This window comes from Spermophilus citellus (assembly GCF_964194105.1).
Source record: "Spermophilus citellus genome assembly, chromosome: 9".
NCBI lineage: Eukaryota > Metazoa > Chordata > Mammalia > Rodentia > Sciuridae > Spermophilus > Spermophilus citellus.
In genome coordinates this window covers 62,401,591-62,416,117 of record NC_138191.1, presented here as the reverse complement: position 1 = coordinate 62,416,117, position 14,527 = coordinate 62,401,591, and the positions used below count along the sequence as shown (strand labels likewise).

Genomic DNA, 14,527 nt, shown 5'->3' with positions numbered 1-14,527 from the left:
GGAAGTCCCATTTGTTGATTCTTGTTATTAACTCTTGTGCTATGGGTGTCCTATTAAGGAATTTGGAGCCCAACCCCACAATATGTAGATCAGAACCAACTTTTTCTTCTATCAGACGCAGAGTCTCTGATTTGATATCAAGCTCCTTGATCCATTTTGAGTTAACTTTTGTGGATGGCGAGAGAAAGGGATTCAGTTTCATTTTGTTGCATGTGGATTTCCAGTTTTCCCAACACCATTTGTTGAAGATGCTATCCTTCCTCCATTGCATGCTTTTAGCCCCTTTATCAAATATAAGATAGTTGTAACTTTGTGGATTAGTCTCTGTGTCCTCTATTCTATACCATTGGTCCACCCGCCTGTTTTGGTACCAGTACCATGTTGTTTTTGTCACTATTGCTCTGTAATATAGTTTGAAATCTGGTATCGCTATACCGCCTGATTCACACTTCCTGTTTAGAATTGCTTTTGCTATTCTGGGTCTTTTATTTTTCCATATGAATTTCATGATTGCTTTATCTATTTCTACAAGAAATGCCTTTGGGATTTTGATTGGCATTGCATTAAACCTATAGAGAACTTTTGGTAATATCGCATTTTGATGATGTTAGTTCTGCCTATCCATGAACAGGGTATATTTTTCCATCTTCTAAGATCTTCTTCTACTTCTCTCTTTAGGGTTCTGTAGTTTTCATTGTATAAGTCTTTCACCTCTTTTGTTAGGTTGATTCCCAAGTATTTTATTTTATTTTTTTTGAGAATATTTTGAATGGAGTATTTTTCCTCATTTCCGTTTCAGAAGTTTTGTCACTGATATACAGAAATGCCTTTGATTTATGCGTGTTGATTTTATATCCTGCCACTTTGCTGAATTCATTTATTAGTTATAGTAATTTCTTTGTAGACCCTTTTGGGTCTTCTAGGTATAGAATCATGTCATCTGCAAATAGTGATAATTTAAGTTCTTCTTTTCCTATTTTTATGCCTTTAATTTCTTTCATATGTCTAATTGCTCTGGCCAGTGTTTCGAGAACTATATTGAATAGAAATGGTGATAGAGGGCATCCCTGTCTTGTTCCAGATTTTAGAGGGAATGCCTTTAACTTTTGTCCATTCAGAATGATGCTAGTCTGAGGCTTAGCATAGATAGCTTTTACAATGTCAAGGTAAGTTCCTGTTATCCCTAGTTTTTCTAATGTTTTGAACATAAAGGGATGCTGTACTTTGTCGAATGCTTTCTCTGCATCTATCGAGATGATCATATGATTCTTATCTTTAAGTCTATTGATGTGGTGAATAACATTTATTGATTTCCGTATATTGAACCATCCTTGCATCCCAGGGATGAATCCTACTTGATCATGGTGCACAATTTTTTTGATGTGTTTTTGTATTCGATTTGCCAGAATTTTATTGAGGATTTTTGCATCTAGGTTCATTAGAGATATTGGTCTGTAGTTTTCTTTCTTTGAGGTGTCTTTTTATGGTTTCGGAATCAGGGTGATGTTGGCCTCATAGAATGAATTTGGAAGAGCTCCCTCTGTTTCTATTTCCTGAAATAACTTGAAAAGTATTGGTATTAATTCTTCTTTAAAGGTTTGTAAAACTCCGCTGTATACCCATCTGGTCCTGGGCTTTTCTTGGTTGGTAGTCTTTTGATGGCTTCTTCAATTTCATCCATTGATATTGGTCTGTTCAAATTGTGTGTATCCTCCTGACTCAGTGTGGGCAAATCATATGACTTAAGAAATTTATCGATGTCTTCACTATCTTCTATTTTATTGGAATATAGGTTTTCAAAATAATTTCTAATTGTCTTCTTTATTTCTGTAGCATCTGTTGTGATATTGCCTTTTTCATCCCGTATGTTAGTAATTTGAGTTCTCTCTCTTCTTCTCTTCGTTAGCAAGGCTAAAGGTCTGTCAATCTTATTTATTTTTTCAAAGAACCAACTTTTAGTTTTGTTAATTTTTTCAATAGTTTCTTTTGTTTCAATTTCATTGATTTCCACTCTGATTTTAATTATTTCTTGCCTTCTGCTACATTTGCTGTTGTTTTGCTCTTCCTTTTCTAGGGCTTTGAGATGAAGTGTGAGCTCATTTATTTGTTGGTTTTTTCTGTTTTTGAGGAATGACCACCAGGCAATGAATTTTCCTCTTAAAACTGCTTTCATTGTGTCTCATAGATTCCGATATGTTGTGTCTATATTTTCATTTATCTGTAAGAATTTTTTGATTTCCTCCTTTATGTCTTCTGTAACCCATTGATCATTCAGTAACATATTGTTCATTTTCCATGTGATGTAGGATTTTTCTTTCCTTCTTGTATCATTGATTTCCAGTTTCATTCCATTATGATCAGATAAAATGCATGGTATTATCTCCACCCCTTTATATTTACTGAGGGTTGCCCTATGGCATAATATATGGTCTATTTTTGAGAAGGATCCATGTACTGCTGAGAAAAAAGTATATCCATTTGATGATGGTTGATATATTCTATATATGTCAGTTAAGTCTAGGTTATTGATTGTGATATTGAGTTCTATAGTTTCTTTATTCAACTTTTGTTTGGAGGATCTGTCCAAAGGTGAGAGAGGCATGTTGAAGTCATCCATAATTATTGTGTTGTGGTCTATTTGATTCTTGAACTTGAGGAGAATTTGTTTTATGAATATCACAGCACCATTATTTGGTGCATAAATATTGATAATTGTTATGTCTTGTTGGTGAATGGTTTCTTTTAACAGTATATAATGTCCTTCTTTATCCCTTTTGATTAACTTAGTCTTGAAGTCGATTTTATTCGATATGAGGATGGCCACCCCTGCTTGCTTACGAGGACCGTGTGCGTAGTATATTTTTTCCCATCCTTTCACCTTCAGCCTGTGTATATCTTTTCCAATCAGATGTGTCTCCTGGAGGCAGCATATTGTTGGATTTGTTTTTATAATCCATGATACCAGTCTATGTCGCTTTATTGGAGAGTTTAAGCCATTAACATTCAGAGTTACTATTGATATATGGTTTGTACTTGCATCCATGTTTGATTATTTATGCTTTTTTTAAAAAATTTAGTTTGTTTCTCCATGATTATTTTTCCCCTCGCCCTCTGTGTTTACTGAGGCACTGCCCACTGATGGTTTTGGTTATTGTTTTTCATTTCTTCCTCGTGTAGTGTTTTGCTCAAAATGCTTTGCAATGCTGGTTTTCTGGCTGCAAATTCTTTTAACTTGTTTATTATGAAAGATTTTTATTTCGTTGTCATACCTGAAGCTTAATTTTGCTGGATACAGAATTCTTGGTTGGCATCTTGGTCTTTCAGTGTTTGAAATACATTGTTCCATGACCTTCTTGCTTTCAGTGTCTGTGATGAAAAATCCGTTGTTAACCTTATTGGTTTACCCCTGAACGTAATCTGTCTCCTTTCTCTTGTAGCTTTTAATATTTTCTCTTTGTTATATTGGATATCTTCATAACAATGTGTCTTGGCGTTGGTCTACTGTGATTTTGTGTGCTCGGTGTCCTGTATGCATCTTCAATTTGTATATCTGTTTCCTTTTTTATTTCTGGAAAGTTTTCTGTAATTATTTCATTCAGCAGGTTACTCATTCCCTTGGTTTGAATCTCTGTACCTTCTTCTATCCCGATGACTCGTAAGTTTGGTTTTTATGTTATCCCATAACTCTTGGATGTTTTTCTCGTGATTTTTTACCAGCCTTTCTGAGTTGGCTAGACTCTTTTCAAGATGATATATTTTGTCTTCATTATCTGACGTTCTGGCTTCTACTTGCTCCACTCTGTTAGTGATACTCTCAATTGAGTTTTTAATTTGGTTTATTGTTTCCTTCATTTCTAGAATTATTGTTTGATTATTTTTTATAATCTCTATCTCCTGATAAAGATGCTTAACTTCTGCTTTTATCTGTTTATGTAATTCATTCTCAATGTGTTCTTTCGCTGCTTGAATTTGCTGTCTTGTATCCTCTTTAAGGTTCCATTCCATCTGTCTAAGGTGTTCCTTGAGTTCTTTATATGACCCTTTTTCTGATGACTCTAGGTCCTCCTGAATATTTAGGCTGTCCTGCATTGTTTGTACTCATTTTCTTCCTTGCTTTTTGAAGCTGCTCATGTTACTTCTTGGTCTGTTTGACTGCTGAGTTACTGTTTACTCCTATAAATTTATTTGATGCTTGGGAGGAAAGGTATTAGAAGGGAAGGGAAGAAGTCACTAAAGAGAATGAGAGTAAGCAGGTAGAATTCAAGGAAGGGGGGATAAGATAATTGAAAAAAAATGAAAAGACAAAAGAAGAAAAAAGTAGGAAATAAAAAAAGAAAAAAAATTAAAAAAATAATTAAAAAAATTAAAATTAAAATTAGAAGAAAAAAATTTAAAAAAGTTGTAAAAAAAATTTAAAAAAACAGCAAGAAAGAAAAATCAAAATGAAAGAAAAACCCAAATCAAAAAAAAAAAAAGAGAAAAGAAAGAAAAAAAAACTAATAAATGCAGTCTTAGAGTTTGATTAACTTCTCTTCCAGTAGGTGGCGCTGTGCCCACCAGGCCAAGTTTCTCCTGTCAATACGCGGGAACCAATCACTGTGCAGTAGGTCCTCCCAGAGTGGGCGAGTCTCCAATCCTGAGTGCCTAGGACCTCCTCTTGTGTCTAGTCACTTCCCACTTTTCCTCTAGCCAGGCCCCTCTCATGGGTGCCGCTCACCACAATACTGTCTACACGCCAGGTCTGCTGCTCCCGGGAGCCCTGTTTTCATGAACGACTGGGCACACTCTTCCAGTTTGCCATTCCCTCAGACCCTAAGTTTGTAGAGCTTGGGGCTGAGAATCCTCAGCGAATTTTACTTGCCCTCTGGTAGCCACGCCCCCAGTAGCTGGTGCAAGAGACCTCAGCTGTCAGCCCTGGTGGGAGCGGTAGTTCCGTGCCGCAGGTCCCTGCCACCTCTGATTCCCTCGGGCTGGCTATCGCGCTCACGGGAGAGCTGGGAGGGGCCCTTACGGGAGAGCTGGGAGGGGCCCTTGAGGTTTCCCCGATGTTTTGAGAGGGAAGGCTAGGGAATTACACACCTGTAGCTGCAGGTTTCAATGAAGTTATCTCCTCCGCCGCAGTCTGATGACGTCAGTCTCTGCCATGGTGGTGTCTCTTGCAAATGGTGACAGTTCGTTTCCCTTTGCCAGGCGACCAATGCAACGGGTGGGTCCTTACTGTTTCTCCCAAGCCCCGTTTCAAACCTGTGGCCACTACTTATGAAGGCTCGGTAGCCATTTACCTCCGTAGGATCAGAAGGGCTGACCAGTTGTTTCAGCGGGATGGATTAGTGCTGAGTCACAGCTGTTTGTCTGTGGGAAGCAGGCGAACGGGAGCTTGAATTCAGCCGATCTGGGCTCAGTGTGTGTTCTGAGAGGCCCAGACTGTTCGCCCCAGATCCATGTCAGCTCAGCATTGCCTAGTGATCCTTATTTCTATTGCCAGGTCCGATGCGGCTCCCCTCTCTGGTTCCCTCCTCTAACCGCCCAGCAGGGCAGTAAGGATTACTCAGGGCTAGCAGGAGAGCCTGGGTCTCTTATTTTTCCAGATGAATTTCATGATGGCTTTTTCTATTTCTATGAGGAATGTCATTGGGATTTTAATTGGAATTGCACTAAATCTGTATGATGCTGTTGGTAGTATGGTCATTTCGACAATATTAATTCTACCTATCCAAGAACAAGGGGGTTCTTTCTATCTTCTAAGGTCTTCTTTAATTTTTTTCTTTAATGTTCTGTAATTTTGGTTGTAAAGGTCTTTCACCTCTTTTGTGAGGCTGATTCCCAAGTATTTTTTTTGGAGGCTATTGTAAATGGGGTACTTTTCCTTGTTTCTGTTTCAGAGGCTTTGTCACTGATGTACAGAAATGCCTTTGATTTATGGGTGTTGAGTTTTTATCCTGCTACTTTGCTGAATTCATTTACTAGTTTTAGAAGTTTTCTGATAGAATTTTTGAATCTTCTAGGTATAGAATCATATCATTGGCAAATAGTGCTAATTTGAGTTCTTCTTTTCCTATATGTATCCCTTTAATTTCTTTAGTCTGTCTAATTGCTCTGGTCAGTTTTTTAAGAACTCTGTTAAATATAAGACAGCATCCCTGTCTTTTTCCTATTTTTAGAGGGAATGTTTTCAATTTTTCTCCATTTCGAATGATATTTGCTTGGGGCTTAGCATAGATAGCTTTTACAATGTTGAGATATTTCCTGTTATCCCTAGTTTTTCTAGTGTTTTTAACATGAAGGGGTGCTGTATTTTGTTGGATGCTTTTTCTGTATCTGTTGAGATGATCATATGGTTCTTATCTTTAAGTCTATTGATGTGATGGATTACATTTATTGATCTCCTTATGTTGAATCAACCTTGCATCCCTGGGATAAATCCCACTTGATTATGGTGCACTAACTTTTTGATATGTTTTTTATTTGATTTGTCAGAATTTTATTGAGAAATTTTGCATCTATTTTCATTAGAAATATTGATCTGAAGTTTTCCTTCTTTGATGGGTCTTTGCCTATTTTGGAATCAGGGTGATATTGGCCTCATAGAATGAGTTTGGAGGTATTCCCTCTTTCTATTTCCTGAAATAAATTCAAGAGTATTGGTATCAGTTTTTCTTTAAAGGTCTTGAAGAACTTGGCTATGTATCCATCTGGTCCTGGACTTTTCTTGGTTGGTAGGCTTCTGATGGTGTCTTCTATTTCATCACTTGAAATAGACCTATTTACATTGTGTATATCATCTTGATCCAATTTGGGCAAATCATATGACTCTAGAAATTTCTCAATGCCTTTGATATTTCCTATTTTACTGGAGTACAAATTTTCATAATAATTTCTAATTATCTTCTTATTTCTGTAGTGTCTGTGTGATATTTCCTTTTTCATCACATATATTAGTAATTACATTGAGTTTTCTCTTTCCTTTGTTAGCATGGCTAAGTGTTTGTCAACTTTATTTATTTTTTCAGAGAACCAACTTTTTGTTTTGTCAATTTTTAAAATTGTTTCTATTGTTTCAATTTCATTGAATTGAGCTCTGATTTTAATTATTTCCTGTCTTCTACTGCTTTGGGTGTTGATTTGTTCTTCATTTTTACGGCTTTGAAATGTAATGTTAAGTCATTTATTTGTTGAATTTTTCTTCCTTTATGGAATGAACTTCATGCAATGAGCTTTTCTTTTAGTATGGCCTTCATATTGTCCCAGAGATTTTGATATGTTGTATCTATGTTTTCATTCCTCTCTAAGAATTTTTTAGTCTCCTCCTGGATATCTATTACAAACCATTGTTCATTCGGAAGCATATTATTTAGTCTCTAGGGTTGGAGCAGCTTTTATTTCTTATTTTGTCATTGATTTCTAATTTCATTCCATTGTGATCTGATAGAATGCAGGGTAGTATCTCCTTTTTTATATTTGCTAAGAATTTCTTTGTGGCATAATATATAGTCTATTTTAGAGACGGATCATGTGCTGCTGAGAAGAAAGTGTATTTGCTCATTGAAGGATGAAATTTTCTATATACATCAGTTAAGTCTAAGTTATTGATTGTGCTATTGAGTTCTATAGTTTTTTTTTTTGTTGTTGTTGTTGTTGTTCCGCTTTTGTTTGGATAATCTATCCAATGGTAAAAGAGGTGTGTTAAAGTCACTCAGAATTATTGTGTTGTGGTCTATTTGACTCTTGAACTTGAGAAGAATTTGTATGATGAATGTAGATGATCCATTTTGTGGGGGGGCATATAAATTTATTATTGTTATGTCTTATTGATGAATGGTTCCCTTAAGCAGTCTTAAATATCTTTCTTTATACTTTTTGATTAACTTTGGCTTGGAGTTTGCTTTATTTGATATAAAGTTGAAAACTGCTGCTTGCTTCCGCAGACCACGTGAGTGGTAAAATTATTCCCAACCTTTCACCTTCAGTCTGTTGATGTCTTTTCTTTTTTTATGAGATGAGTCTCTTGGAGGCAGCATATTGTTGGGTCTTCTTTTTTTAATCCAATCTGCCAGTCTATGTCTTTTGATTGATGTGTTTAGGCCATTAACATTCCGAGTTAATACTGAGACATGATTTGTCCAGCTATTTTTGTTTATTTTTTGGTATTTAACTTGACTTGGTTTCTCCTTTGATTAGTATTTCCTTTAGTGTAATACCTCCCTTTGCTAATTTTCATTATTGTTTTTTGTTTCCTCTTGATGGAAGATTTTGCCGAAGATGTTCTGTAGTGTAGGCTTTCTAGTTGTAAATTCTTTTAACTTTTGCTTATCATGGAAAGTTTTTATTTCATCATCAAATCTAAAGCTTAATTTTGGTCGATATAAGATTCTTGGTTGGCGTCCATTTTCTTTCAGAGCTTGATATGTGTTGTTCCAGGATCTTCTAGCTTTCAGGGTCTGAATTGAAAAATCTGCACATAATCTAATTGGTTTCCTCCTATATGGAATCTGAATCATTTCTCTCATGGCTTTTAATATTATCTTCTTATTCTGTATGTTAGGCATTTTCATTGTAATGTGCATTGGTGTGGATCTGTTGTGATTTTGTACACTTGGTGTCCTTTAAGCATCCTGAATTTGGTTTTCCAATTCATTCTTCATGTTTGGAAAATTTTCTGATATTATTTTATTAATAGGTTGCTCATTCCTTTGGTTTGGAATTCTATGCCTTCCTCTATCCTGATAATTCTTAAATTTGGTCTTTTTGGTGGAATAAAAGACACAAATTAAAACAATGAAAAAAATAAAGAATATACAACACAACTATAATATACTCTTCAGATGTTCCAGTCCTCAAAATTCTGATTCATGCAAAGTATTTCATTTCACATATGTTGGGGATGTGAGGAAGAAGAAAGGGAGAGGGGAAAAAAAACTTGAAGGAAGAAATAGGTTTTTTGTTTTTTTTTTTTTGGTTGGAGATCAGTATCTTTCCTGCCTCCCTTCTCATCCAATAGGTGGGGTCATCTGTTGTTAGCTGGTATCCCTACCCTCAGGATGGTGAAGGTAACCAGGGTGTCACTGTGCTGGCTTAGCGGCTGCTGGGGAGAGGGGGAATTAGAAACTGGGTACCTGGCCAGCTGGAATTCCAACCTGGGAGTTGCTCCCACTGAAGATGGTGATGAAGGTGGCCCAAGATGAAGGTGCCTGCTTTCAGTGATGGGGTGTCAGATCAGGTGAGGGGAATTGGATGATGGTACTGGATGATGAGTTAAGAGAAGAGCTCTGTGGCATGCAGTATGCCTGACTTCAGAGCCTGTGTGAAGTACTCAGGTGCAGGCAGGATACTGCGTGTAGGGGACTATCTCTGTGGTGGAAGAGTTCCAAGATGGTGGCGGGGGAGCCCCACGCTAGTAGATGGGATGGGAAGTTGCCAGGTGTCCTGCATGGGAACAGCATTCGTGATTTCTTCTTGGGTCAGTTCTCAGGTGCTGCTGCTGCCAATGGTCTTCCTTGGATACTGAGTGAGGGAAATCTTGCATGGGCGAGTAGTTGGGAGACTTTGACGCTGAGGCCTGGAGCCCTGTGCAGGCATGGTGCTTCTTGTACAGGGGCAGGAATATTGCTTGCAAAGAAGCAGTATTCTCACTACTTGAGTCCCATGTCATGGATTGACACAGAATACTGCCTCTCTCTGGCCCGCCATCTTGGATCCCTGCTACATATATATTTTTTTAAACTGTTGAGTCATAGAAGTTTTAATATACTTTGAAATTGACTCCTTATTAGATATGTGGTTTGCAAATATTTTCTCTCATTCTATACATTGTATTTTTCATTTTGTTGATTGTTTCTGGGCGGTGAAGAAACTTTAGTTTGATATTTCCTACTTATTTATTTTTGGTTTTGTTACCTATGTCTTTTAATTTTAAATCCAGGAAATCACTGAGAAGGCAAGTGTCAAAGGTTCCCCACTGCCCTGCCCAGGTTTTCTTCTAGGATTTTTACAGTTTTAGGTCTTATGTTTAAACCTTTAATGCATTTTAGTTCATTTTCATACAAGGAGTAAGACAGTGGTCCAATGTCTTTCTTTCCTGGCTCTCTATTCTGTTCCACTGGTCTTTGTGTCTGTGTTTATGCCAGTAGCATGCAGTTGTGATTACTAAGTAATACAATTATATATATCATATATGTGACAAAATATTATTCAGTCTTTTTTTAAAAAAAGCTCTACCAATGACAACATGGATTACCCTAAGAATATTGCCCTAAAGGAAATGAGCCAGACATAGAAAGACAAATGCTGTGTGGTTAAAGGTCATTGGCACCATAAAAACCAACCACCAAAATAAGGGCAAAACACTGTTCAGCTCATATTAACATAGGGTAGAGTTAGAGTAGAATGGTGATTAGCCCACCTGAGAGTAGAGGGAGGGGAGATACTGGTCAATATATAAACATGCAGCTATAGATGAGTAAGTGCAGCACACCTGATGGACCACTATTACTGTAGTTAAACTAATCTCTTGTGTACCTGAATGTTACTAAGAGAATAGATGTCATCATTCTCCTGACAGTGGAAAATGTAATTATGTGATGTAGGAAACATTTAATAATGCAGACATATATCAAAACATCATATTATACACTTTCAATGTACACCATTTTGTTAATCTCAACAAAGCTGAAAAAAAAAAAACCCACTCAGAAGTAGTCTAGGAAAGCTTCGTGGTACAGGAGCGGGGAGATACAAGTCAAGGAAACTGTAGACATGACCCTAGTTAAGAAAGGCTAGAACAGATGCAGAAAAAGGATATGCACATACTACAAAAATGGAGGAGGTATGTGTTTGTAGAACTGCTGCTACATCTGACTGGGTCTGAAACCTGGGGTGGCTGCTGGGTAGCATTCATGGGAGAGAAGGTTGATACAGGGTTTTCATGTCTCACCAAAGAGCATGGACTTCTGTTGTATCCACAGAAGGAAAGCAATCACAACAGGATCCTACTACAAAGGATGCAAAATTCAAAGTCAGTTTTGCGATCTATTGAATCATACCTCCCTCATCTGAAGACAGACCTTTGATCCCTAAAGTGTTTTGGTTTCTTCTTGGTTCCCCAGGCAATGGAGGTCCTTCAGAGCTTCCTACAGTCACAGTCTGTCATAGAAAAATCCATCCTGCAGTCAGATGAAGCCCTCACTAAGGGAGAGAAGGCCATAGCAGGTACAGGGGAGATCATAGCTCTCAGAGGGTGGGGAGGTTCCTGCACAGACCTTGGCTGGCTGGACAAGAAAAGCTTCCTGAAACCAGAAGCTCCTTCCTGCTAAATCTGAAAGCAAGAGGGGAGTCCAGCAAATGAGTTTTCCATCACATTTGTAAACATATACTCTTTCATCATGGCTATTGGGCAAATTGAGAGATTCCCCTCTTGCCTTTTCTGAAATCACCTTGGTGTGCTAACCTAGGAGGCTAGAATGCAAGCCTGTTGTTTCTTCTCTCTTCTAAAATCTTTGTGGAGCAGAGGAGCGGGCCAAGAAGGAGGCAGCTGAGAAGGAACAGGAGCTGCTAAAACAGCAGCAGAAGGAGCAGCAGGAAAAGATGGAGGCCCAAGAGAGAAGCTTCCGGGAAAATGTGGAACAGCTTAAGGAGAAGATGGAGAGAGAAAAGGAGAACATTCTGAGAGAGCAGGAAAGGGTGCTGGAGCACAAGCTGAAGGTGAGACTCTACAGGGCCTGGCAGGATGTGACAGACACTGCCTGTTTCCTCAGGATGGGATGGGACAAAATGTTAGATACAGCCAGCATTCCAAAGGGACACTCAGAAGGCAAATGTTTCACTGACACAGACACCTCAAGTGCACCTGGATCCTAATGAAGCCTATAAATCTAAGAGACTTCAACACTGTGTATAGATAGACTTTGGAGGGTACAGATAATAACCCCCAGGGTGGTGGATTACTCTTTGTTGAGATTATGTGCCCCAATTGAGGAGGATTCTGGCACAACCATCCAAGAGACCTGAAACAGATCCTTCTGGTCTGCATGCATCAGATTTGCCTGATATAAAATTAGGACAGTGAAAGATCAGAAATTGCTCCTCTTGCTTTTGTATCTTCCTGATTCTTCTATACAAGTAGAGTACAACAAACCTGTGTCACAACCAGGAGCTAGATGACCAGTGTTCTGTACCAGGGCAGCATTTCCCATGACTGTTAGAGGGTCACAGCCATGCCACCTTGGTGGATCTGAGAATCAATCAGAATTCAACCTCATTCTCCCCGACACAGCATCCTTTGTGCTGGAATAAAATTCCTCTCCACCTCCAGTGAGTGTGAGGAAATCTCACAAGTGTGTAAGCCCTGGGTACTCCCCCTCTTCAGGTCAAAGGTCTGGAAATATCAAAGAATTTTCTAAGGTGGTAGAAAAATAGACACAGGTTCTTAACTGCTGAATTTGTTAAATATAGAACTCTTGGCGGTTTATAAGCAGGGATTTTCAAAAGTGGACTCTTCCTCTCTTATAGGTCCAAGAAGAATTTCTTACTGAAGGATTTAAAGAAAAATCTGAGGCATTAAGTAAAGAGATAAATCGACTAAATGAAGAGATTGAAGCATCTAAAAGAAACAGTCGCTCGATATTTTCACAGATCCTTACTGGAGTTGGCAGTGTTTTCCTTGCAGTACTCCCTGGGGCTGGTAAAATAGTTGGTGCACTGTTGACTGCCATAGGCAGTCTTTTTGAATAACCTGAGGATTCCTGATAGGAAACTATAAAAAGAGGCATCTTTTATTTGAATAGCTACTTTTTAAGGTACCTGTGCCGTATCAGTTTCATTCAAGAGATGTTCGAGAATAAAAAGCAATTATCAAAGATTATCAGAGCATATTCTAAGAGAAACAATCATTATTGAAGAAATCAGAAATGACTAAGACAATATGAGATGATTTCTAGAGAAGACTTTAAGTAAAACAAAAAGTTAAATAGCAATATGAAGAAAATATTTGAAATTCATATATGAGGAGCTCTGTGGGAAGTGACTAACAACTGCATTAAGTGGAAAGAAACATAAGAAAAAATTTAAATTTACTAATAAAAAAGTGTGCACAATAAAACTGTGAAGCACATAGTTTTGCCTTCTTAGTGGGTAGTGAAGAACAGGTTTAATAATATACATAAAAATTTAAAATGCACATACCTCTGATCTAGCAATTCCACATATAGGACATTCTCTTATGTATCTCTTCACTCAAATGAAAATGATATTTGTAGTGGTTGACTTATTTCAGGATCATGATGATTACAAAAGACTGGAAGCAACTGAAAGTTCCTCTGTCAGGTATTGATGTGGTAAATCTTTGGACATGCTTTCAGAATAATACCCGTTAAAAGGATGGGGGTGGGAGTTGTATGTGTCGGAAAACATCTCCAAGAGTCATCTTAAGTGAAAAAATATAGAAAGTGTGAATAATTTATAAAATAATGAGTATGTACATATGGTATAACCTACATGTGGAAAATACAAAATAAACTAGTATATATGTCACTATAGGAAGGCACCTGTCTAGTTGAGGTGAAAGAAGACAGAATGACTCACTTTATACTATATTTTCTTCCATGCCTTAACACTTCTTATGGATTTGTTATATTCAAACAAGTATGAATTCAATTAGCAAAATTAAAAATGAAATAATACATGACTGGGGAAATTCCAGGACAGGAGGAAAGTGTTTAATACTACTAGAAATAGCAAAAGCTCAACTAGAAAAGTCTGCTCCTGAGAATAAGGAACTAGAGAGCACAAGACACCCTGATTTTTTGTTTTTCATTATGACCTTTCAATAAGGCCTTTAACATCTATTCCCCAGTATATGTTCAGATAGAAGTCTCCTGGGATTTTGACTTGAATGGTCTACCAATTCTGCCCCACATTAATAAAGAAGGGAAATTTTTTCATTTGAGTTAATTCAACATTTATAGAATAATAATAATAATAATAATAATAATTATTATTATTATTTTGTGGTGCTGGGGATTGAAGCCATGGCTTTATGTATGCCAGGCAAGTACCGTATCAACTGAGCTAAATCCCCAGCCCAACATTTTAGTAATTCTTTCCAGGTGTCTAGTGCTTCAGACTTACATCCAGAATGAACTCCTAGTAATTCTACAAGCTGGGCATGCTCTCTTGACTGTGGACCTTTACAGATACACAGAGGCTTCATCATTAGCCCAGCTTCCTCACCTCTTATCTTTACTTGTCAACCTATGATATTCCATGATGTCTCCTATCTAACATCTTGAGATAGGATGGAGCGTCCCCCCTCTCTGCTTTCATTGTGCCATGTTGATACTCTACCATAGAGCTTTTTAAAAATATATATAATTGTGAAATTGAAAATGCCTATCTGCTTCTTTTTACCACCTCTTGCTCTGAGGTACATGGTCTTCTTCATCACCTGATCTTTAGTTCCAAGTACAAAGCCCAGAAGTACCAGGTGTGAACTGTTTAAACACATGAGATGCCCTTCAGGAGGGCCCCAGTTGAC

General features: G+C 37.6%; 1 protein-coding gene across 1 annotated transcript in view; it reads left to right on the top strand.

Moving 5' to 3' along the window:
- The window catches only part of GBP7 (guanylate binding protein 7), a 34,606-nt gene extending 20,296 nt beyond the window's left edge, over positions 1-14,310 (top strand). The window contains exons 10-12 of the mRNA XM_081307687.1: positions 11,103-11,205; positions 11,504-11,697; positions 12,505-14,310. Coding sequence (XP_081163813.1) covers positions 11,103-11,205; positions 11,504-11,697; positions 12,505-12,726 — 519 coding nt within the window. The 3' untranslated portion in view covers positions 12,727-14,310. The remainder of the gene's footprint in view (positions 1-11,102; positions 11,206-11,503; positions 11,698-12,504) is intronic.
- Positions 14,311-14,527: the final 217 nt, after the last annotated feature.